Source organism: Apiospora marii, assembly GCF_038362585.1.
Source record: "Apiospora marii strain CBS 49790 chromosome Unknown utg000004l_segment0_segment1, whole genome shotgun sequence".
Taxonomy (NCBI): Eukaryota; Fungi; Ascomycota; class Sordariomycetes; order Amphisphaeriales; family Apiosporaceae; genus Apiospora; species Apiospora marii.
In genome coordinates this window covers 1,333,914-1,358,203 of record NW_027117376.1, presented here as the reverse complement: position 1 = coordinate 1,358,203, position 24,290 = coordinate 1,333,914, and the positions used below count along the sequence as shown (strand labels likewise).

The window sequence follows — 24,290 nt, the reverse complement described above, 5'->3', positions numbered from 1 at the left end:
CTTGGATCGACAAAATCGGAACTGTTTCGCGTCATTCCGAACAAAGGCTGCGAAATTGAGTGTCAGTCAGCCAGTGTTATGGAGGCAAAATGTTGTGATTTAACGTTCGCCGTCATCGCAGGCGACGTTCACCTCTGTCGGGATAAACGAAGTGTCGAGCCCTGCCCCCGCATGCCAACCTTCGTCGAATGCCTTGAGAAAGGCAGCCTCGTTGTATACACCGCCAAGCGCAAGATTCAAGACTCGAGCAGTCTTCTTCATCTTCATCAACTCTTCCTCGACCAACAGATCCAGCGTGCTGGCGAGCAGTGGCGTGTGGATGGTCAAGACCACCTTGCCCTCGGGCAGGATCATCGCGGGGCAAGCTACCTTCCTTCACCGAGTCTTCTTCCTGCTCATGTGGGATGCTGCCTTCCAAGCAAGCACCGTCGCCTGCACGCTGGTCTGCTCCATCGCCATTGTGTCGTACAACGAGGGCGGCCTGACCGAGTTCGCGGTGCCATAGTCTGCTACCGAGTCCACTGGAGCACGTTGGCCTAGTGTACGCTCGACCGGGGCAATATCGTTTCTTCTTCTTCTTCTTCGAAAGGGCTCGACTCCTTCCATCCACCCTTCTTGGTGATATGAAGGCAAAGTGACCGAAAAGAACAACTTACTGATTCCCTTGCTGGGATAAGCCTATCGCGATAAACAAGTCAGTCATCGTATCCTATGCGATGCAGCACGCATAACAGCTGGAGGATCACTTACAGGTCTGCTGCAAAAATGGCATGTCTCCACCCTGGTTACTAGTTAGTGAGAGATCTCAAGACGGCGAAACTGAGACGAAATCGAAGCAGGTGATCCGGTGTCATGGTGTTTCTCCAGGACGGTAGCGTGGGGTGCCGTGTGCCGTGTGCCGTGTGCCGTAGGCGAGGACAGCGGGAACGCTCATGAGCACCGGGCTGGGCTTGGCGCTAATGGACATACCTCATGTTTGCGATTGACCACGCGTCGTGGTACTGTCGTGGAAGGGTGTTATGGTATGGTAATTGCGATTCGGATCTGGAGTTGTAGATGTTCACGATGGGAGCCGCCGAACTTTTTTACTGCCAAAAGCATTTGATAAGGAATAAGCGGGTCATGTTAGTTTTTATCGAGGGGTCCAATTGGCTGGGCGGGAAAAAAGCGTGCTGGGAGAGGCTAATTTTTGACAGGGGTCGTCCCCGTCGGAGCGGGGCGGGCGCCAAGCAAAACCATCAAAACCTGAGCGTCTAAACTCCGGCGGCGACAGCTTTGCGACGACGGCACATAATCTACCACCACCACTCCTCCCGTCCAGCAGGAAAACGAAGACCATCTTCTCTTCTCTCCCAGCTCCCATCGAGAGTCCGCACGAATTGTTTTTCATCCGAATCAAACACACCGACAGACACCATGGCTTCTATGCTTGCCCTCGGAGGCGGCGTCGCCGTCGCGGCTTTTCTGGTACGTGCTGAACACCGTCATCGCCCCGGAGCCGACTGAGCAAACGACGATCCCGAGCTAACATACTTCTTTTTCTTTACAGGGACGCGCAGGACTTGTCGCATGGAGGCGATCGCGAGGCGGTGTCGGGGCTATGGGCAAGGCTTTCTACAAGGGCGGCTTCGAGTCGCGGATGACGAAGCGGGAGGCATCCTTGATCCTCTCTCTCAAGTAAGACTGATCTCTGCGGACGGAAAGGAAGACTCCAATGATCATGAACTAACACTATATAGCGAGCGTGCCGTGACAAAAGACAAGGTCCGAAAAGCACACCGAACTCTTATGCTGCTCAACCACCCCGACAGAGGTGGCAGTCCCTACCTTGCCACCAAGGTCAACGAGGCCAAGGAGTTCCTCGAGAAGAACCCCTAATGTGGATTGGAACGACACATGTATAGAAATAATGTACAAAATCACCACGGCATGTACAAAGCGACGGCGTTTGGGAATAGGTTTTGGCATTTTCGGTAGGCCATGGCATTCGGTTGGTTCGGGGCCTGTGTTCTATGAAATACAGCCACGAACGGCCCCTAGAGGGCTCATCTCTCCTCTGATCCGAGTTGACGTAGAAGAAGAAAAAAGCAATATGTTACAGAGAGGAACATCTCCTCAATCGACCGTATGTTGGTGAACATGCACACACCCACGGCCGGCATCACCACAGTGGCTGCCGCTTCGCTGCCGGTACCGGAGGGGCTCGTCGTTCTGGTCTTGATTAGAAGAGTCATTGTCATACAAGATTCGAGTCGATTCACTTACCGTCTTCGGGCTCCACTGTTCTGCACCAGGAACCACCATCTGCGCCTTCCCCGTCGGTCCATTCGGATTCGCTATATGGCATCAGTATTGGGAGACCCGCCGTTCACATTGTGTGGAACCGTACCTTGGGATTTCTCGTGGATTGTCCGTGGTCGAGACGACCTCAGGATATCCCGTCTTTCTCAGCACAGCCATGGTTATCATTGCTCTGAGGGTGTATACCGCATCGTTCCCGGCATTGTGGAAATTGCGGCCCGGGATCCCCAACTCATTGCATATGACTGTTAACTTGCGGCCGCTGGTGTCTCTCCGAACTCGCTGGAACATTTCCTTGGTGTCTGCTTCGTCGAGGAACAGAGGGGAATTCCAGAGGTTGAAACCAAGGTCCCTAAGGTATTTCAGGTCGGCAAAAAGTTCATGACCAACCATGACAACGGAACTTTCGTTGTTTCTACCAGTGCCGATGATGCTCTCGATTCTGCTGACAATGTGCTTGCGAGGAATGATCTCACTCTTACTACAATGATGTTAGCTGGTATAGATTTGGCTTCCCGGAGACCTTACCCAAAGTTGAAGTCGCCAGGACAGCCCTGCACGAACCGAGTGTTCACCACATGAGCCACCTCTGCTACACGGAGGTGATGCGCTTGGATCTCGTCGAACCAGTTTCTTCCGCTTTCACCGGGAGCCAGGTCGACTGTATCCTGCGTATCCAGTATGGCAATGCCGACCTCTGTGACCGTTTTGTTGTCTGCTTCGTGAGCTTCCGCATCGATGCATACGAACCGCACATCAAACTCGGTCCGGAATGGGGGCGGCATTGATGTGTTCCAGTCCTTATCTGTTTGAAACCACAATCAGTTCAGGAAACTATTCTGAGAAGAGGGTATCCTCACCTTGGCCAACCGAATACGCAGTACGGGTACGCAGACCAAGATAACGCTGCACGCGCTTCGTAGTTTGACCAAATCTCTTCTGCTTTGCCATGATCTTGGCTCGCTGGACTGCGGGATCCTTCTTTTTTGGCTTCTTGACGGATTCATAGATCTTGTCTATCTCGTCCTTGAAGGAACCCAGAGCTGCAGGGTGGAGGTTGGAGTAGTTGGGGCTGGACTGGGCGAGCTTGCTCTTCAGAGCATCGTATGCATCTTTGCTTCCTACTTTGCCCGCAAACTGCGGGCGCGTGCAACCCGGAAACCGAAGGCTGAAGTTCTCGGAATCTTTCCCAGTAGGTACCGTGAGCAGAACACGAAGTTCTCGATTCACGTACTGGAGGAACTCCTCGAACTCAGCGGTAGGCACCAGCAACAGAGGTGCCCGACTGGAGGAGGGATCGTGAAGGTAAAACCTTGGAACACATGTGTAAGTGACTATAGCTCAACAACGGCAAGCAAATGAGTTAACCCACATGTTCCACTCTTCACTCTCGAAGACGCACTCCATGAAGAAGTCTTGCACCTAGTAGCCGGGTCAGAGAATTAGCATCAATGTTGATCAACATACATACCTTCTGTCGGTTTATAGATCCAACATGTTTGTATGGGAACTGCCTGACGAGCTTGAAGGGGCATAGGAGCAGGCCCTCTGGAGCAATGTCATCTGTCTTCAGAGTTGAGGTCGCCGAAAATGCTTGAACCAAGGCAGTTGCAGCTTGGGCGGAAGCTACTACAGTTAGCAGTTGATAGGGTGCAGTGAGTTCGGGACCATTTTGTACCTGGTTCTTGGCGACGACGCTTCGGTCTCTTCTTCTTTGGCTTCTGCTGCTGCTGAGGCTTGCAAATGAAGATCCTGTCATCCTCGTCGTCGCTGTTCATGTATGCAAGCTGACCAGAAAATTGCGCTGCGTCTGAGCTAGTAGGCCAGGTGATACTGGCACCACCTGCATGGACGACGGGAGGCTCAGGGGAGTCCATGATGTTGACCTCATGAGACTCGGAAGTTGAACTCAAGTTGGTACCGCCTTTTGGAATTATCGCCGATGGAAACGAAATTTAACGTTGGCTGCAGCACTGGCTGATTCGATGTGCATTCAATGTGTAACGAATTGAATTGTGGCACAACGTCGTGACTGCCATTAGTCGAGAAAATCCATTCAATGTTCGGCGAAATGCAAACGGGAAGTTGTGTATGGAAATTTTCAGACTTCATTTTGCAGGAGCCAGAGTGCCACATTTCTTGCCGAAAATCCACCCGGACCAGTTCAATCTTCACTTCCGGCCTTGATCTGGACTTGCCATTCAGAAAACTGGTCTAAATATTATTGTGCAGTTGTTTATAACACCATTCAGCAAGCCGTGGAAGTGTTAGTAAATCCAACTATTCACCTCAGTAACTACTCGTTAAACCCTTTTTGCTGTATATTTGATCACCATCACGGGTGTTCTGGGACAAGGAACATAACTCAGGGTGACTATGCAAGCGGTAAAAGAATATACTTGCATCATTTGGTGCGCTGCTACACTTGGCCATATATTATGGCCTGTCGTATTACACCGGCCCTGCTTACATTGCATGGGCTCTAGCCGACAGTGACTTCGATGTGGCACCTATTCCTAAACTACTCATACACCGAGTACCCGGGGAGCAGGTATAATGAACAATGATCCAGTGATGGGGTTTGGTTGCTAAACCGCTTCATGACGAGGTCTATCCAGCACTCCAGGTGCTACCAGTTCTATTGCCTTCGAATGGAGTGCAGGCAGTGGTTTCTACTCGAAACGCTACTTCTTGTAGAACTGTAAAGGGGGTCAGCTAGAGCCAGCATATCAGGCAGGGTTAAAATAGGGTATTGCTCACCTCAGCAGCCTCTTCAGGCGTCACGTTGGACGATTCGACAGCAACGTTATCGATCAAACCAAGACCCTTTCCTTTCAACATCCACCACAACTCGCGCCGGTCACCGCCCAGTTCACCAGAGAGGATTTTCTTCTTCAGGTCGAGCAGGAAGGTGTTAAACAAGGCTGCAAACTCGAAGTCTACCATGCCTTCGCGGAGCACGCCAAGGTCCTCTATGGCACGTTCATAGTTGAGATCACCCATACTGTCGCTAATGAGATCTCGTATGATCTGGCCCATCTGCTTCGCAGCGTCCTTAACAACATCTTCATCGTCACTCATGTTGAAGATCTGGCGGAATTCTGGGATGGCGTTATTGGGGTCGATCTTAGCGCGTTTGTGCTCCGGTTGCTTGAGCAGCGCGTCGATATCAAGTCCAGAACGTGGCATGACTTTGTCCCTCTGTCGTTTACCAGTCGCTTTGGGTGGCACTAGCATAATCAAGTTAGTATAACGCAGGTTAGGATAGGTGAAGACAACCCACCTTTCTTGACCTCTGCAGTTTCAATCAGGTCGTCGAGTCTTGTCTTGGCCGCCTCCTCTAACTTCTCATCCGGCTTTGCATATTTGACGAGGATGGGGGGAATGGGCGGCACTGGCTGATCGGGATAGATAGCACGATGACGAACAGCTTGGTTTATGCGATGCAATGTCGGGCAGTATAAGTCGTCCACGGAGGCATATTCTTGTGTGCGCTCCCTACACCATTGTTAGCATTTCGATTGCAGAGATGTAGCATAGTCAGACAAATCTCATACCCGTTGTCATCCACTTCGTACGTCGATATGTCCATTGCATCCACATACTCGCTCATGGTCTCCAAGAGATCATGCGATGGTAGCTGCCGATGCTCGTTCAAGACCTTGCCTGTCAACGTGACAACTTTGTCCAAAGGAGGGAATCTATAGCTGCGAACATCTTCCGCAAATGGCAAGGGGACATCGTACAGACATTCGAACTCCAAGTCGATATGAGGTGCCAAAATGACAAGGAGAGGCTCTTTGCCGTCTTTCATGACCAGCCGCGCAATGGCGTAGGACTCAAGTTCATGAAGGGAGTGAATAAAGGAGGATAGTTTTATCGCAGCCTCGTCGTTGAACTTCTGAGGTACGATCATGCAGCTATCCCCCATGTTGACGAATGGTTCAAAATTTTCTTGGGGAATAAAACCAACGATTGCAAAGCCCTTTGTAGTTTCGATTTTGGTGATGTTGTGCTCGGAGTCGCTGATGTGGACAGCAGTTCGCCCATATTCGTAGCCTTTGGCTAGTTCTTCGTAGAGAACTTCCCGTTTGCCTTTTGGTTTCGTGGGATCATTGACTGTGTATGTTCGCTCATTACTCACTGCAGCGAAGTTCCCACCGCTCGATTGAATTTCTTCCAACCCATTGCCATCCCCAGATCGTTTAGCGTGGTTCTGTTGCAGGACCACATTGCTTGCTGGTGGGATGGTGGCTTTGTGCGTCTTGAAGTATCTTTCGACATCAATACTCATGGCACCCTGCTGAGGGTCTCCGAGGGTCAATGGGCCCTCGTATGTCTTGTAGGGCTTGACTGGTTTCAGGCGTGGGAAGCTGAGCTCTGCGATAGCCTCAGCAATGGTCCCAAATTGGCCGTCGCATGCATCGGTGAGCTGCTTGAGCAAACCCTCGTTGGTAGCCTTCTGCTCCGTCTTGTCCTCTTCCTTAAAGCCGAACTCAGAATCGTCGAAGTCTACACCCCTGTAATTTCATTAGCTTTGCTTTTTCCAGGAAGGGGCGTGTACCATGTCACCCACAGCACTGTCAGTTCGATGCCTAGCTCTTTAATCCGTGTGGCAATCTCAGAAACGGCCTCTTCATCATCGTCAATGTGAGATTCTCCATTTGTGATGAGAAAGATCCTGCGATTGTACTTGAGCTTCTTGGTGAACGTCTGGATCATCTCCATCGCAATGACAATAGCAGACAAGCAATCCCCCACATCTGTCGAACTTGGTTGGATCTTCTCTTGCAGGGTTCGAAGTCCGGCCATGCCCATGGGGCCAAGTTCTCGCAGGACAGATATGTTGCTATAGCCATCCTCCTCGGCCATGGGGTTATCTGTCCCATCCGTTTTTAGGCCAACGACACCTATATTCCATGTTTTCCTGTTGGCAGCAACGGTGGTAGATATCCGGTCCCACACATATTGCATGCTCCAGTTCATGTCGGGCTCAATCCGGCCATTGTGGCAGTCGGCCATGGATGACCCAAGGTCAACAATGTAGACGGTAGCCTCCTTGTCCGCCATGTTGTGTCCAGTGCCGTGCAGTTGCAGGATCTAAGGGGTGGCTGATGTCAAGAGGTCTCTGTGATGATTACTGGAGAGGATTAAACTGGGCAGGCATTGGGCGAGCTCCCAAAGTCCAGTCAGTGTCTTTGCCTTTTATTTTGTAAGTGATGTGCCTTAGAAACAGGCAAGGAATGATTAGGCAGTCGCGGCACGGTTCACGTCCATAGGCGCGACTAGACGTCAAGGGAGGCAGCTAGAGTGGGTCCACTCTACGCGAACTACGATCGGAATCACGGGCTATGAGCCTGGCACCTGGAGCTCTGCAGAGGAGCCAGGGCTGTCAGTAGACGCCAAGTCATGCACCTACATACTTCAAATAGGACATAGGTATCAAGAGACATATCGCCACTTATAACTAATGGACCTATTATACGCAGTAGTTACATCTTTTACACTGGCTGAAGCCCTTAAATATCCGACCATTGCAGGATTGGCACTCGCCCTACCCCACCAAAATCAGACCACAGCACTATCGAGCTGCATGAAGCTAGTAACGCCTGCGAATGAATGGGGAAGCTTCAAAGATGGGGGGCCCAAGCTCCCACGGCCCATCGTAGCGTCATGGAGATCAAGAATTGATGCGACTTACAAGTGCATACCTAGGTATCCTAGGGGTCCAGTATTGATGTTCAAAGAGGCATATATCAACAGCCAAGGACCCGCTCAATCCTGCGTCTAATCCAACTTCCTCTCTTCCTTCCAACCCGATAACAACACCTACGTAGCGAATACAGTCACTGCACAACCAAACATGGCGTCTCCTCTGTGGCAGCCAGGCCCGTATCATATCATATCGTACGTTTCACGCTTCTCCAAGTTCTTGGAGCCTACTTCCACTCAGGAAAAGGAGATCTTGGATATTGTATATACTGACTACTCTGTCTTACTTATTAGCTATGGAACCCTCCTAGGAACAACCGTATTTCACGTAAGCCATCCTCACTCTATACCTACCTATCCGCTAAACAATGGCCTACGATAAACCCCTCGTTGCCACTACTCACTGGACCCGACATATGTACTGACTAACATGCGCTGTTTTCAACCATGCGCAGTCCTTTATCAACGCCACAGCCTCGTTCAAGGTCCTCGAGCGCCCGCAGTTCGCCATCCTGCAGCGCGCCTTGTTCCCCGCCTACTTCGGCATCCAGACCATCTTCCCCGCCGTGCTGGCCCTGACGTACCCGGGCAGCCGGGTCTGCGCGAGCGGCCTGCGCGGCGTGCTGGACGAGTACAACCGCTGGGGCGTGCTGGCGCCGCTGGCTACTGCGTGTGCGACAGGGTTGGTGAACTGGGCCTACTACCTGCCGGCGACAAATGCGGTGACCGCGAAGCGTCGGGACCAGGGTAAGTTCCAGGAGAACCACCCATTTAGCCACAAGCTACTTGGTGATTGGCTCGCTAATCCAGAGACCAAAACACAGAGACAAAGGACGGCAAGAGAAGCTGGGACGCCCCGCCGCACTCCCAGGAGATGGCCGCCTTGAACAAGCAGTTCGGCCAGCTGCACGGCATCTCCTCCCTTCTCAACATGATCACATTCGGCGCGATCCTCGCATACGGTTTCAACCTGGGCTCGAGGATCCAGTAAGGATCGGATAAGACATGGAAACGGCAAATGCGACTGGAGGCTGCAAGAACGAAGCAAGGTGGACATGGTGTATCAATTTTCGATGAACGAAGAGAACAGCTGCAGCCAGAGCCGTATGGTGAGGAATTATACAAAGATACTACCCCAAACCCCGATAATCAAACAAGTCAAAACGCCGTTCTACCGTCTATGTGTCAAAAGAGCACCGAATCGCTCCTCTTTTGTATTGTCAGTGACGAAACTCCAATGCGCCCGCCAATTTTTGCCCAGTTCGCCCGCTTCCCATGGGTATAGTGCCGGGGCCCTCAAGTTGAACCCCTAGGGTGCTGTTCTTCCAGATATGGGTTATGTGTTTTTTGTTTTGTCCTAGTGGTGTCCGGCCAAAGCCAGCATGTCCCGCTTGGCCGCCGCGAGCTTCCGGGCCTTGGTCGCGGCGCTGTCGGCTCTGGGCCGGCGCGGCTCCACGGTCGCGGCGCGGCGCAGGGAGTCGTGGAGCGAGCGCTTGGGGGGCGCGCGCGCCAGCTGCGACGCGATGTCGAGGTCCTCCTTGGGCGCGGGGAAGTCCTGCAGCGAGGGCGGGAGCGGGTTGGTGCCCGTGTAGGAGCGCGCCAGGGCCGGCGGCTGCGGCGGCGCTGGGGACGAGTCGGCGCTCGTCTGGGTCGAGGTCGACGAGATGGACGAGCGCCGCGAGGAAAGGGCGGACTTGGGGAAGTAGCTCGTGCCCTCCTCCGTGGGCTGCTTGGGCGCGGCGCCAGTAGAGGGAGAAGCGACGAAGGGGGAGGCCAGGAGGCCGGTTATGTAGGTGAGGGCGTCGCCGATGTAAGACATTGTGCTTTATTTGTGGGTGCAATAGTATAAGGGAATGAGAAATCGGCTCCGACGCTGTCGTGATCCAGGAGGAATTCTTCGTGATATGGGGTACTTTTAATGGGTATATTGAGATGAATGAAGTGAAAGTATGTACGTGTGAGTTAACGACAAAACGGCCGGCAGCCACTTAAGAGAATGGTAGACTTAAAAGAAAAAGGTCAGGTGTATGTTCCCGTGTTTCGGAGAAAGGATGAGGACTTCTTCTCCGACTTTGGTCCAGTATTATCAGAAAGTCAGAAAGGCAAAGTTGAGTGGAAGTGAATAAATGGAACTGATGAGTGGAGACGGGTATCGGACAAGCATGAAATGAGAAAAGGTCTAGAAGGTCTTGTAGCCCCAGGGGGAAATGGAGAGAGAGACGGGAAAGGGTGGTCGAGAGGGTATTTATTAATTTCTCACGATAGCCTCAACGCATTGGGACAGGTGGGACTGGCAAACTAGGGACGGAGCGCTTTGCGTTACGAACTGCGGCTATTTACAGGCCCAGGACCCCACTCAACTGATTGATTACCCGTCTGGCAATTCAAGAGGATCAACAGATGCAACTCAGAAGCATCCATCCTGCATAAGCTTCCGTCGTCCAGACGTAATAAGTGTAATAGTGTAAGCAAGTCTTGTTCCGAGTCGCACAGGACCGGCTGGTTTGTCTGTTGTTGAGTGAAGCGGTTGTTGAGACGGACGCAGGACGGGCAAGTTCGCATGGTAGGGAGACAGGCAGAGAGGTAGAGGTAGGGTTTGGGATCTGCACATGCTAGCTAGCAATGCGGCTGCAGGTAGGGTCCTGGGTCCTCGAGTCCTGCTTGTCCCCTTGTCTTGTCCTGTTTGGTGAACGGACCACCGACATCGCAACTTGGTACAGGCGGCACATCTGTGAGATGGTTGCTCTCTCACCAATCGGATATCTGTACCCCATGTCCCGTTCGCCCAAGTCCAGGGGCCGCGACATCAAATTAAAGCGAGCTTTAATATGACAGTCCACAAAGGGCAATAGTCCAACCTCGCGTGCTCACGGCTTCCAGCATCAATCAAGGCGACAGACAGCCCCAGGTGGTGTTGAAACGAAAATATGTCTATGTGGTATTCGTAAACGACCATTGATCGGCGAGGGGTCATGCAAAACGCCTAGTGAATGACAGACGCATACATTTGACGTCTTCGTTAGCATAGGAAGCCACAGCAAGCCATAGGCCTCACCCAAATATGCTCTCTAATCTAATGCTATGCCGGCCAAACCCATAACGTTGTACAAAGGCTTGTCAAAGGTCGGTTAACGTTGTTCGACTCGGATAACACACCCTCTGTTACATCCTATAAGCCCAGCATCACGAAACACAACACACGCCTCTTCCGTCTTTCGTTCGTCACCGGTTTCTGTTCCGCAACCAATCGAGTCATTGAGTTCGTTCGTTTGTATATCCATCCGAGATAAGGCGAATCTGTTTTCACTTCAAGCGGCTCAAAAGTCATTTAAACCAGTTTTCCTTGGAATCAGATCTCGTTTGGATCGGGCAACTAGAGCATCTTTGTGATCGCCCGCCAGGTCGGTCAACTAGGCTCACTCCGCATCAGGGTATGCGTGAAATGCACAACTGCGTCATTGCGCATTGCGATCACGAATACCTTCCCAAGATGAGCGCTGACATTCTGGCCACTTCGTGGGCATCATTGCTACTTCTCTTTCGCCGTCTGCTTCTTGGCCAGCTCGCTAGTCCGGATAACCTTGGGCGGGGGTGACTTGTACCCAGTCAAGCTGGGAATATGTGCGCCGACTTGTCGCTGATAATGTTTGTACTCGGGGTACTTGCCCGCCGAGATGAGCTCGGTGAGCCACGTCGATCCTTGGAAAAGCATGACCAAGAACAGGGCACCTAGCCCAGTCCAGTTGTAAAGCGTCTTGCTTGCGTAGCAGCTCCACTGGTAAAGCATGAACCAAATAGTCTGCTCTGCCGCGAAATTTGGGTGACGTGAGTACGCCCAAAGGCCAGATGTGATGAAGCCTCTTTCGAGCTCTTGTTGTGTGTATCCCTGAGACACCACACCCGACTCCTTATACTCCTGCTTCGCTGATTGGAAGTCTGGAATTGTTAGCCCAATTTCTGAACCAAGGTGGGCGGGTAGGCTTACCCCATTGCTGTTGATCACTAAACCACTCAGATATCACGAGAAGTAGCTGCACAGACGTGAAGAACTTGTCCGCGGTGGTCAGGTCGGGCTCATGCTGAGTCGCCAACAGGATGACATAGGTTGGAGCCGCCAGCATGAATAGTAAGACACTCTGTATGAAGGAAATGAACGTCACGTTGAAGATGAAGAACAATGCAGGGTGAACCTGCTTTCGAATGATCTCCCTATTCCGAGCGTCAGCCAAGTTTCGGTGAGGTGCTGCTGTGACAAGGGCAACCTTACCATCTATAATCCTCGGAACCAACAGTATAGCCGCCTTTTCTCCAGTAATTGAAGGTCAAACGTGCCTAGATACCAACTTTTAGTACGCAAGTCTCGACTATTGATGGGGCCCGGCTTACACTCCATATGGCGCTCCAAAGCAGGATAATGTCGACGCGTTGAGTGGGCAACTTGTTCAGATGAGCCCACGCGGCAAAGTGGGCGTTGTAGATGGTCGGCAGCAAACTCCATAGGCGATCTACTTGGGAGTAGTTCCTGTTGAATTCTGACACGGCAAGGAAGATACAGCCCAAGAAGATGGAGAACGCAAAGCCCGAGACAAGAGGATTCGTGTTCTTGTAGATTGCAAGCAGAGCATCTGGATTAGTTGCGCTCTGGGCCACTTTGGCTGGCAACTCATACAGCTGAGAAAGATATGGCTCGACTGTTTTTGAGTAGTCGGCGCACTCTTCAAGTGTCCGGAGAAGAGGAACACCCATTGTCAAGCCAGTAGCTCTGTAGGAAACCAAATGAAAGATCGTTGTTCTATCTTGAAAGGGGTAGCCAGACCGTCTTCATGCGCAATATGATGTTGTCGTGAGAGTTATGTATGGTTGCGACTGATTGTAGGACGTCATTGATACGTCGGGACACGGGTTCCCGTCTAGACCCTGGGCTAATTCATTTCAAGTAAGAGGTGCACAGGCCCCATTGCCTAGCCGCGTCGCAATTCAATATTGACTTTACAACGGGCAGGAGCCACTAAAAATCACCATTTTAGGTGCCTGCCACCTGCCTGGCTACTAAATCCATTTGATATCACCGCCGAGCTTCATCTGCGCGTAGTGGAAACGTTGAAGGTGGCCTTATAGCAAATGCTGCCTTGTAGGAAACAGGACGTTTTTCAGAATAACCAGGAAAATCGCGGGGTAGAGACCACTGGAAACACTCTTGCACACGGTCGTCAAGCTTTAAAGCAGATTTTGGCCATCATCATCTCAATTCGGATCAATGCCCGGCTTGCCTTGACAGACATGGGCTGCAAGACCTCTTTTCACTTTCGCCGCTCTATACGACCCTTCAAGCTACCTTTCCTTCAATGACCAGATTTGTCTTTTTTCTGTCTCCCACGCGACAGCACGTTGCGATAGCCCGACAGGGATTGTACACGGCCCAGCGGCGTTTCATTTCCAAGATGAAGATTCTTTGTGTGGCTGAGAAGCCGTCCATTGCCAAAGCTGTTGCTGAACATCTTTCTGGCGGTCGTTCAGAAACGGTAAGTTTGTATCCCAGGTCTGCATGGTCTATCTGAAACCCCTTGCTGAGAGCTGGCTAGCGCAACACGCGGAACAAGTATATAAAAAACTATGTCTTCGACTACGATTTCGGCGGGCAGCCCTGGGGCAACTGCCAAGTCACCATGACCTCGGTCCTTGGGCATATCACCGCGGTCGAGTTCCCTTCCGAGTACAAAGACTGGAGGCACCCACCCCGGAACGCCTATTTGACGCCCCTGTCAATACTGTCATCGCCGATGTAAGCTACCAGTGCCACTGTCTTGTTGCAATCATTGTGGCTTACCTGACCCCCCTTAGGACAAGAAAGACATCGCGCAAAATATCGAGACGCAAGCTCGGTACTCTCAGGGCTTGTGTATCTGGACCGATTGTGATAGAGAAGGCGAGCATATTGGGCATGAGATCCGCGAGGCTGCCCGGAAGGGGAATGCTGCTCTTACCGTGAAGAGGGCCAGATTTAGCAACATTGAGCGGGCGTAAGTGAAAGATAGATATTCTCTATGGAACGGCCTGCTAACCCCTTATAGGCACATATTACAGGCAGCTCGACACCTGATCATGCTTGACGACAAGCAGGTCAATGCCGTTGCTGCAAGAATCGAATTGGACCTGAGGATAGGCTATGCCTTGACACGCTTCTTATCTAACAACCTCAAAAGCCTGGGTGGCCCCTTGGCAAATCTGGTCATCAGCTATGGTAGGTACAAATCTGACCCTAGATCTATAAGGCATGAGTCTGACGAAACAGGATCTTGCCAATTTCCCACCTTGGGATTCGTTGTTGACCGATACTTCCGAGTCAAAAACTTCAAACCAGAAACCTTTTGGAGTATCAAGGTGAAACACAAAAAGGACGGTATTGACGTTAACTTTTCATGGGCGCGCAACCGACTTTTTGACCGGGCCTCGGTCATCGTCTTGTACGAGCGGTGCCTGGCGGCGAAGACGGCTGTGGTTACCAAAGTGCAGGAGAAGCCTACCAAAAAGTGGAAGCCCCTGCCATTGACTACGGTAGAGTTGCAGAAGATGTCAACACGCTTTCTTCGCATGACTGGTCAGCAGGCTATGACTGCCGCCGAGAGTCTCTACAACAAGGGTTTCATAAGCTATCCTAGAACAGAAACGGACAGATTCGACAAAGGGATGAACTTGCGGGCTTTGGTTCAAAAACAGGGCCAAGACAACCGATGGGGAGCATTTGCCCAGAACTTGATAAACGGCGGGTTTCAGCAGCCAAGGGACGGCCGACACGACGATAAGGCCCATCCTCCCATCCATCCCATCACATACGCTGCGCCTTCGGCAGCGCTGAACGAGAATGAGAGGAAGATCTACGAATTTGTGGTCCGACGGTTCCTGGCGTGCTGCTCCGAGGATGCAAAAGGAGTGGCTACGGATGTAGACATACAATACGGCGAAGAGAGCTTCCATGCTCATGGCGTCATTGTCCTTGAACGCAACTACTTGGATGTTTATGTCTATGAGAAGTGGACAGGGACTGCGGAACTGCCAAAGTTCACATTGGGTGAGCGCTTCGAGCCTCATGAGGCCATGATGACAGAAGGAAAGACAGCTGCCCCAAGTTATCTAACTGAAGCTGACCTGATCGCCTTAATGGACGCGAACGGTATCGGTACGGACGCTACTATGGCGGAGCATATTCAAAAGATACAAGACCGTGACTATGTGCGCACAGTACCGCGGTCTGGCCGGCAGGGGGGCGGAGATGACGATGCAGAGGATGCCGATGAGGTGCCAGCGGCTCGAGGGGGCCGTGGCGGTCGCGGCAGCCGCGGTGGTGCCCGTGGGCGCGGAGGTCGTGGAGGGGGTGCAGCACCGCAAGCGAGGGGAGGGGTAATGGAGTTCATCCCAACTCGCCTGGGGGTGGCCCTAATCGAAGGCTTCGACCGGATGAACTTCGAGACCAGTCTGGGCAAGCCTTTCCTGAGGAAAGAAATGGAACTCAAGATGAAGGCCATATGTGACGGGCAGACCACCAAGCAGGTTGTATTGCAGGAGAGCATCGGCCAGTACCGACGTGTCTACCACCAATCACAAGAGAACCTCCATGTTCTCAAAGCAGTAAGAGCGCATTCCCATCACAACCTCACCCTGTTGTATGACCTACGAGAGACTAACTGTTTGCTTAAGGCCTGTAGACAATACATATTCGATAACGCTGCTGGTTGATCCTGAGCCTCGTACGGATCATCCTTTCCGTTTCGAAAAGGTCGTGCAGCAGGAAAGCTACGAGAAATCACGCGATTGGTGCTTCGCGAAGGGGGCGTTGCTTCAGGTCCTGTTGGGCTAGATCCCACCACTGATAACAGGTGTGTATGAACAGAAGCCGCGGTCTCGGCCTCGTCTTTAGCAGCCACATGGCAGCAGCTAACTTGGGGGAGTCCAACAACATCCGCCGGGGCGTGTACCAGTATGAGAAGCATTCGACACATTGTCTCCTTGGCATCCGCTGTACGGTGTAGTTGCAGGATGATTGATGTCTTAGGACTCGCCGTAACATTAGGGCAAGCCCTACTGGGATGCAGTATACGGCACTATTCTGGTTTACTCGGCAGGCACATTCTTCTTACGGTAAAACTCGGGCTGACTGAAATTCACATCATGACGACGCATCCTTTCAAATGAGGGATTAAGCACATCTTGAGGCAGCTGGTTGGGCGTGCTATGCTAGAGGCCGACCAGGCTCCCGAACGGAAAGAAACGGGAGCCGTTGAGCCGCCATCGGGGTTAGTTATCTACGCTATCTTGGCAGAGGGCACATGCGGAGCTGCCATGCCGTGAACATGGCTGGGGATTTCGGACCAATCGCGAGAAATACGACGCAACCGGGTGTTATCACATCGCATGGTTGGGCAACGTGGGGGATCCGGTAGGCGATAGGGTGTCGCCCAGCAGCAGCGGGGTAGATAGTCGAGCCGCGCCTTGAGTTTCGGGCTTATGTACGGGAAAGCTGGGGATGGAGACGCGAAACCCCTCAATGTGGCACCCCAGCCTAGCAGCTTTATACTACATGCTACGGCTAGTACCACTCGGTACAACGGGATGATGTTTCTTTCTCTGGTAATTCGTGATGGGGCACACATTTCAGGTCCACCAAGCACAAGGTCGCATACACAGCCCGGCTGCGGCTTCTCAGCAACACAGTATCACATACTGGGACTGATCATGTCCTCTCGGCCTTCCGTATTGGGCTGCAAGTGTCGGGCGACAACATGGGCATTGGTTCCCTAGTGTATCCGAGGGCATGTTTGTCGGCGTGGTCGCAAAATGCCTATATATAAAACCCCACATCTCTATAGTACTCGGTTGCTACGTCATACGATACTTGGCAGGTAGCCTGCTTGCTTATTAAAGCAGAGAGCACTTCATCTCGGCGAAATGTATTGGCAATAAGGCTAAGCGAGGCTGTTTCAAGTGCTCGAGTATACTGGACACATGGTGTGTGTACAAGCTGTGGGACGATGCTCGTTGTTCTAGGCACCTCGAGGATCGGCACACATCGAGGAGAACCCGGTATAACTGCGGGCTGGAGTTTGTTGCCCAGACAGATATCACGAACATGCGCCTGGAGCTCTACGTGTCGCACAGCCATGGCAAAGGTGTTGGCCATTCCATATGCCAACTTAGGGCAATGCCCTCCATGTTGGAAAGGTGCAAGTCAAGGATGGGATGCCTTCAATATTCTGCCAAGTGGGAATCTCGAGATGTGTGAATACCGATATCCCAGTAACCACCGGCCCCCGGTGGAGCTAGTGAGTTTGGCAGCCAAACGGTCATCCGCAGATCCGGGTGATCTAGGTAGTTGAGTAAGTAACCTACATATGTACAGGCACACGCGTGCGTATACGCCAAACATGAGTGGATAGGCGTCTCCCCAGGACCCGACCCTGTATTATTTCCTTGTCCGAGCCAAAGGGATAGACCACTAAACACTCTAACGAAGCTGCGTATAAGTCGCACCCGAAGCTGTCTGTGCCTGTCTCCTTACTACCTGTTGCTACTTTTACCCACTGGTTCAAACAAGGTTGTCGTGTGCCCCCAGACCGGCCGCTGATTGGCTCGCTCGCTCGACTATCTGAGTTTCGAGGAGACCTGAGACGAGACCGTCTCAATCCACTTGGACGGAAACTCAAGCAAGCTGAACTCTATTCTCCCTCCTCAGCGATTGCCTTGCCCATCATCCCACGCACTACGCTCCACGCTCCACGCTCCACGCAACCACGCGCCAACTCTAGCAGGAGAGGCGAGAAAAGGTTAGGTAATTATAGCAGGTCGCGGGATCAACTCCCAGCGTATGGTCGAGGCCACATGTTCACCCTTCCGCTGTTTTTGCCTTTCAGTATGTAATTACTCTACAACGCGGGGGTCTTTGGCTTCCAAGCTCTTGCATGATCCAGTATGTCGCATGTGCATACGTTATGCACTTAGATTTCTGCAATTAGTCTTTTCTTGGATCTGCAGTGGATGATGGCTGGCAGCAACAGCGACCAACGACGCGCGACCAATCAGACCGGCGCGTTCCCCAAACGTGCAAGTTGCTTCTTCAATCCGACCGAACACGCAGACACCACGCGCGCATCGGCCGAGAAAGCATATCGCGCTGACAGGTACCCAGCTACGTCGTACTTACACGCCTAGCTCGACTAGCACCTCGACCTGTGCATGCGACGAGCGATCGGCATGAAGCAAGGTACGAGTAAGTCCCAATGCAGCGAAACAAGATAATAATCTGTAAGAGGCGCAATTAAATATATCGCAATTCAATTAGGGTAGCGAAGTTGTGCGACGCAGCCCAGGGATAGATAACGTGTCCCCTTCTGGCTACCTGACTGTGAGTCGATGAGGCTGCCCGGTTGCGACATCGGCATCCTCTATACGATATCGTATCGTGGAGTCTGACCACACGTCTGGCCCCTGAATCAATATGCCGCGCTATCTAGAGTTCAGGTGGTTTGAGGGTGATGTGAGATCACCTAGCTTGCCTCGCCATGCCTAATGCTGCTGATGCCACGCCTGACTCTTTCACTACCCACGCACTATCAGACACAGGCCGTCATGGTAAAAATAATAATAAGGTACGAGCAAAACCGTTTTTTTTTGTTTTGGTTTGGTGCGGCCCATGGTAAACCCTAGATATCAACGACGGTGTCGCGTCGTGGGGGCATACTTTCGCCTGGCCATAGCACTCGCTCCCTAACCTAGTAAGGAGAAGGCTTAATACTAACCACTTCCTGGACGCTGATATACCCTCTAATACACTTACACGCACCAAAGGGGCAAGACCGAAATTGGCTGGGTGGATATTCGCACTTATTTTCATTTCACACAACGGCGCAAACAGCAAAAAAAAAGAAAAACAAAAAGAATTTCGCGAAATTCACCCCTCCTCCCACGGCCCTGATGGCGGGCAATGGGTATGTTGTCTCGTGGTGCAACGACGATGAGTCTTTGTTGTTCGTTCCGATGCGCTGTTGTACAGTAATCCAAGTCAGTCGGATCCTCCAAAATGGAGAATGACTACCCTGCAAGTACATGAACTGAGGGTCATGGGATTCCAGTCGGAAGACAGTTCCAAACACACTGTACGGTACGGTGAGTCGCTTAGTAGACTCGCGCCCCTTGGCGCATTAGATGCACGCCAGCCAGCCCTTCGGGTTGGTTCATGTTGGTAGGCAGCGTGTGAGAGTACATTGTAGCTTCAAGTTGGGATTTAGGATTGGGGATTGTAGTGCTGCTGCCGCTTGCGGGAATGTGTGGGAAAGTGTGCGGCCGAAACAAGTCCAACACCTTACATGCCTGCACGTGTAGGATCTCTAGCTCTCAAACAAACCGGCAGCAAGCTGTCTGTCTGGTGTTTGGACGTCTTTGACGCAGTAGACTACAATGCGAATGGAGACGCGCGTACGTCATAAAAGTCCACTTGCCGCAGTTACCATTAGTAGCTACATGTACATACATACTTGCACATACACACACAATCGAGAGCTGCCAGCCATGGACCAACCAGCTATACACAGAGAGCCACAGTCTGGGGAAACGTACGATTCCTATTGACTGGAGGGAAGGGAGAGAGAGCGCCGCAGCGAGACAGAAAGAGGAGTCATTTCCTAGCAAGCCAATTGTTGGTTGTAACAGCCTACATGCTTATCTCGCAACCATGACGCAATCCAATGCTGCCAGTGCAAGTGTCATCCCGTAGAGAAGGGACAGGCAATGAAAGGGTTGCTTGACGATGGATGAGGCTTGCTTGCTGAAGAAGAGGGGTTGCGGCGACGGAAACAGATTACATATCAACAAAAAGGTTGGCAGCGACACACACAAGCGCGGGCGCGCACACACACATACGCATACAAGTGGCTCAGGCAATTGTAATTGTCATACATATGAGGGACGGTATTGGCGAAAGGTTGTGTGTGGCCCTCCCTGTGGCCTTAGCTGGCAGCGGACGCACTCCCGGTTTCTCCCTAACCAAACTCCGGCCGTCTCGCTCTGTAGGATTGGATTGCGACAGAGGCTGAGAAGATCAATCCCAGGTCCGCCATCCGCCGTCCCGACTGATTAAAGGGATACCAAACGCACAGTGTGCACTGTACAGACCGCCTACGGCTGCTATTCCCAGCGCATCAATCCATTACCCATCTCAGCTCCATCCATCTCGCCGGCCCCCCATTCCTCTGGCCCGTCGCGCAGAATCGAGGGAATCTGCCAGGGCCAGTCGAGCCCGTGGGATTGGTCCATGTGCGCCCGCTGCCACTCCAACCCATTATTCGTCCATTCATGGCGCACCACACGGCCTTTGCTAGGCCAACGCCCCGGTTTTCCTCTAATTGGGAATCTGGCCAGGCTCCGTGTAAGTGCTTCAGAAGCTCCTGCGCACAGCGACCTCAGCGACCTCTGCGCCCGAAGAGGAGCAGCAAAGAAGGAAAGAAGGAAAAGAAGCCACCGCCCTTTACAACGCACACACACAAGGGCTCCTCCTTTTTCGTTGTTACCCAATACCGGTACCTACACTGTGAAAATTCTGACCGATAGTCTTTTTGCGCGTCTTTGTTGAGTTTCGACGGGATAATATGCTGGAAATGGTTCGTACTGTGCTCGCCATGGACAGAAATGGTGTGTGTGTTGGGTGTTGATTGGGTGTGGTGTGGTGTGAGGTGCATCAGCGCAGTCACAAACCACTTCCGAGCCAGAAACATAAGTCCAGTAGCGGGACTCGCATACTGTACGGTATGCAGATTGATCAAATGCAGGTGTGTGTGTGTGTGTACATGGCAATTATGTACAGGCATCCATTATACCAGCACAATGTGTGTTGCAGGCATGGAGCATGGAAGGCATCTAAGTAGCAGCAGCCAGGCCGCTTAGTTCCCAGGTAGGTACCTCCCACTGGGTTCTGGGATCGCCTTCTTCCACAGTGACAATAGCACCACCCCGGGCTATTATTACCTACTCTACTACGACGCACTACCTACCCCAAGTACCTCCCTGGATGTACCTCGCTCTCCCTCCTACCAGACTTATCTCACACCTGGGCTTGGGTTCGGGCTTGGGCTTGCACAGTCAGGCAGGCAGTCCGTCATTCAGTCCATCCCGTCCATCCAGTCAGTCAGTCCAGTCACACATGCAATACATTAGACCCGACTGTCGCTCACTTCCACCTTCGGGCTGATCCCTCCTTCCCCCTTCCTCAAGCACAACCACCAACTACTAACAACACCACGCATTTCTTTGCAAATCAAGAGTCATCTTCTTGTCACGGCCAAGATAATCGCGCCAGCGCTGAACATCTCGCCATAATCTCGTTCTTTTGTTTTCCTTCACCAGAAAGCAAAGACAGCCCACGTCGCTCATCTGCCTGTATACTTCCGGACCTGTCGCTTTGTAAGTCGTATCGCTCCTTCGCCTCTCTCTGACTCAACCCAACCCAACCCTCCCTCCACGCGTCGCACACAACAGCAAACCTCCCCTCTGCATCGCCCAAACATGCTAATTTCGTGTCGCGACACCATCTAGACTCGTCTCGAAGCACGTATACATTCCCAACATGGCGTCCCCGGCATCAGCTGCTGCTCGCGATATCCCCAAGACCTCCGCCCCCCGAGACAACTTAACTGCTGTAGCGGCTGGACGGAGTGTCCCTGTGACACGAAACCATCCTCTCCCGACTCCCCCCAACTCCATATCCCCTGCGCTGCCCCCCCATGGGCTCAAGGCTCAGCTGCAGACGGCCCACAAACATCACCAGCCCCTCGAGCCCATCGACTCAGATCTGGATCTGCACGATGGAACCGAGACCGACTCTGTAGGCTCTTCCCCAACCTTCGAGTCGGCCGGCGCCATCACTCCGGCTCTGCTCTCCAAGTACCATCTCCCCGAGATTGTGCTGAACCACGGCCCGCTGGCCATCCGTCACATCATGGGCTACCTGACAACATCAGTACCTGGCTTTGCTGGCATCCCGCCACCCAAGGCCCGGAGGCTGGTGGTCGCGGCGCTGGAGGGACGAGGACATGGACATGGGCACGGAGCCCCAGGAGGAGGAGGTGTGAACGGTGACGTGATATTTGAGAAGGTCGGTTGGGGGCGATGGAACGCGAGACGACGAGGTCAGCCTTGCCGGTCTCGCATGTCCCCCGAAGTTAGCGGCCCGACCTCTTACCCTGCTGCGGGGATTCCCATCCACAAGGCACCTCGACGCAACGACCGGGCTAGATTGAACGCTCGTGCCACTAGTGTTGGCAACTCGGCAATCTTCTCGCACGATGATCATGACGCCAACATGATGGAGAACGAGGCGGACAAGATGTCCCTCGACTCCATGGGTAGTCCCGCCTCGGCCTCTTGCTCCGAAGCTGGCGACGACGACATGACCATGAACGACGACCCGGAAGATGCCACTGATGACGAAGACTGGGCCGCGGTGGGAGCCGCTGCGTTGCGCGCAAACTCCTACAAGAGCCCAGCCGACGCTCATCGCGACTTTGCATCCCGTATGAACACCACTGGAGCCTACCGCAGCTTCTCTGGGACTGGCATGCTCCGCGAGCCACGACTGGATAACATCGACTTGGCTGCATTGGCCGCCTCGCCCAACACGCAGGAGCGGGAGGCCATTCAAGCACTTTTGCAACTTGGTTCTGTATAATTCTGCATTGCATCGGCGGCGTTTTATTTTGAGGCGGGGATAACCTCCGGCTTGGACGGTTGGTTTGGTTTTTCGGTTTCGGTTGGCTGGCTGGCTGGAATGGTTTTGCGCGGCAAGGGGCATGATCGAGGCGGCGTTCCTCTTGATCGGCATTCTATTTGGTGTTCTCATTCGACACATGGCGTCTTGTGGTTCTTCTAGCGGAAGCCCTTCTCCGATTTTCTTCGTTGCGGCAATCTCCCCTTTTTGCGACAACAACACGGCATTGCATATGCCCACGGCCCTGGAGGTTTCTGGTCAACCAAAGCCGCTTCCCCGGGCAGCGGGCCTCTTTGGACTTTTAGCGACATTTTTCTTTTTCTTTTTCTCATCATCACCACACGACATTACGAGGTTGCACGTTGAACGGATCCATACGGGACTCCTGCTATGGACAGAGAGGGTTTTTGGCGACTTTGAGCCGGTAGTCCTAATGCTACTGCATGCGCTCGGTCTCTGGACAGTCTCGGCCAGCAGTTTTTCTTTCAACTTTATACCCCTTTGCAACATACCCCCACCCATACTTTGCAGCAAACCACGTTCTGCTGTAGGTAGGGTTGATCTCCACTTCAACATCCTGGAGGAACACTATACTTTTTTTTGGTTTTAAACATGCTACATACAACCTGCTCAGATCGGAGAGATCTCGATGGGCTTAGCAACCGTTTGGCAGCCACCACCCAATATACAACAAACCTAATAGGCACGTCTTGGACGAAAGAGCTAGGACCTGACAAAGAAACAAACAAATCAAACAAACAAAGAGAAATGGCAATCAAGATTGGCATTCTGAAATACTACCGACCTACCTACACTGTGCTGGATATGATAGGCAGACACCCACGATATACACATGGTATACCTAGGTTCTAAAGACCAGTAGCGGAATGGATCGGCAAGGCACGCGTTGATGTCACTGTACATGCATGGGCATCAATGGGGGAACTAACAGCTAGGTTATCTGGCTGTATCGTCCACAACCAAGATCCACCCTCGGCACTGGGAATAAAGAAATAAGGGAAAAAAAGACCAAATACTTCTTTTTTTTGTTCGGACTTTAGATAGTTTTGTTCTTAGTTGTGTGCGGCTCGAGAGCAGTCTCATTCACCCCCCACGCTGGAGAATAATATATATCACTTGGTTGTTCGACAAGCATGTTTCGTTTCTTCTTCGCACGTTGTGCCTGCATGCGTATTGCATGAACGGCTAGCTGGAGGTGCTCTCCGGTAGTTCATGATAGATGATAAGAGACTATACCTTATTACTGATACTGTACTGTAGGTCCCACCCAACTAACAAGCTCATCGGGCTGTTTTTCCTGCTTTGGACTATCCACATGAGCTTAATGCCTGAGCTGTCGTCCAGAAGTCGTCGTCCCCAGCCGGGCTCATCCTAGTCGATGCCCCATCTTCTTTGTTCCCTCTATTCTCCCCGGCAGCTGCCGTGATTTGTAAACATTTCCACCCCTCTCCTCTGCCCCCTCCACCCCTCGTGTTGTTGTGCTGTGTGTGGGTAAAAAGTAAATAAA

General features: G+C 52.3%; 9 protein-coding genes across 9 annotated transcripts; 4 read left to right on the top strand and 5 right to left on the bottom strand.

Moving 5' to 3' along the window:
- Window positions 1–99: 99 nt before the first annotated feature.
- Window positions 100–354, bottom strand: PG985_007377 (uncharacterized protein; the record flags this gene model as incomplete). Its single annotated transcript, XM_066827146.1, has 1 exon — window positions 100–354. One exon carries the CDS (start codon window positions 352–354, stop codon window positions 100–102), a length of 255 nt encoding a protein of 84 aa, XP_066684821.1.
- Window positions 355–1,416: 1,062 nt separating this feature from the next.
- Window positions 1,417–1,878, top strand: PG985_007376 (uncharacterized protein; the record flags this gene model as incomplete). Its single annotated transcript, XM_066827145.1, has 3 exons — window positions 1,417–1,467; window positions 1,550–1,677; window positions 1,740–1,878. 3 exons carry the CDS (start codon window positions 1,417–1,419, stop codon window positions 1,876–1,878), a joined length of 318 nt encoding a protein of 105 aa, XP_066684820.1.
- A 237-nt stretch (window positions 1,879–2,115) lies between these two features.
- Window positions 2,116–4,178, bottom strand: PG985_007375 (Good for full DBP5 activity protein 2; the record flags this gene model as incomplete). The annotated part of the gene is made up of 8 exons (XM_066827144.1): window positions 2,116–2,216; window positions 2,266–2,336; window positions 2,390–2,782; window positions 2,830–3,106; window positions 3,162–3,613; window positions 3,674–3,723; window positions 3,773–3,927; window positions 3,980–4,178. The coding sequence occupies 8 exons, from the start codon at window positions 4,176–4,178 to the stop codon at window positions 2,116–2,118; spliced, it is 1,698 nt and encodes a 565-aa protein (XP_066684819.1).
- An 807-nt stretch (window positions 4,179–4,985) lies between these two features.
- PG985_007374 (ATP-dependent DNA helicase II subunit 2) lies at window positions 4,986–7,371 on the bottom strand (the record flags this gene model as incomplete). Its single annotated transcript, XM_066827143.1, has 5 exons — window positions 4,986–5,000; window positions 5,062–5,531; window positions 5,585–5,799; window positions 5,859–6,821; window positions 6,878–7,371. The coding sequence occupies 5 exons, from the start codon at window positions 7,369–7,371 to the stop codon at window positions 4,986–4,988; spliced, it is 2,157 nt and encodes a 718-aa protein (XP_066684818.1).
- A 793-nt stretch (window positions 7,372–8,164) lies between these two features.
- PG985_007373 (uncharacterized protein) lies at window positions 8,165–9,004 on the top strand (the record flags this gene model as incomplete). The annotated part of the gene is made up of 3 exons (XM_066827142.1): window positions 8,165–8,341; window positions 8,469–8,760; window positions 8,838–9,004. 3 exons carry the CDS (start codon window positions 8,165–8,167, stop codon window positions 9,002–9,004), a joined length of 636 nt encoding a protein of 211 aa, XP_066684817.1.
- Window positions 9,005–9,370: 366 nt separating this feature from the next.
- PG985_007372 (uncharacterized protein) lies at window positions 9,371–9,832 on the bottom strand (the record flags this gene model as incomplete). Its single annotated transcript, XM_066827141.1, has 1 exon — window positions 9,371–9,832. The coding sequence occupies one exon, from the start codon at window positions 9,830–9,832 to the stop codon at window positions 9,371–9,373; it is 462 nt and encodes a 153-aa protein (XP_066684816.1).
- Window positions 9,833–11,542: 1,710 nt separating this feature from the next.
- PG985_007371 (Protein of unknown function (DUF1295)) lies at window positions 11,543–12,759 on the bottom strand (the record flags this gene model as incomplete). Its single annotated transcript, XM_066827140.1, has 4 exons — window positions 11,543–11,949; window positions 11,999–12,222; window positions 12,281–12,345; window positions 12,400–12,759. The coding sequence occupies 4 exons, from the start codon at window positions 12,757–12,759 to the stop codon at window positions 11,543–11,545; spliced, it is 1,056 nt and encodes a 351-aa protein (XP_066684815.1).
- A 695-nt stretch (window positions 12,760–13,454) lies between these two features.
- Window positions 13,455–16,040, top strand: PG985_007370 (DNA topoisomerase; the record flags this gene model as incomplete). Its single annotated transcript, XM_066827139.1, has 6 exons — window positions 13,455–13,535; window positions 13,596–13,709; window positions 13,855–14,033; window positions 14,085–14,254; window positions 14,357–15,639; window positions 15,960–16,040. 6 exons carry the CDS (start codon window positions 13,455–13,457, stop codon window positions 16,038–16,040), a joined length of 1,908 nt encoding a protein of 635 aa, XP_066684814.1.
- Window positions 16,041–21,622: 5,582 nt separating this feature from the next.
- On the top strand, window positions 21,623–22,723 carry PG985_007369 (uncharacterized protein; the record flags this gene model as incomplete). The annotated part of the gene is made up of 1 exon (XM_066827138.1): window positions 21,623–22,723. The coding sequence occupies one exon, from the start codon at window positions 21,623–21,625 to the stop codon at window positions 22,721–22,723; it is 1,101 nt and encodes a 366-aa protein (XP_066684813.1).
- Between the last annotated feature and the right edge of the window lie 1,567 nt (window positions 22,724–24,290).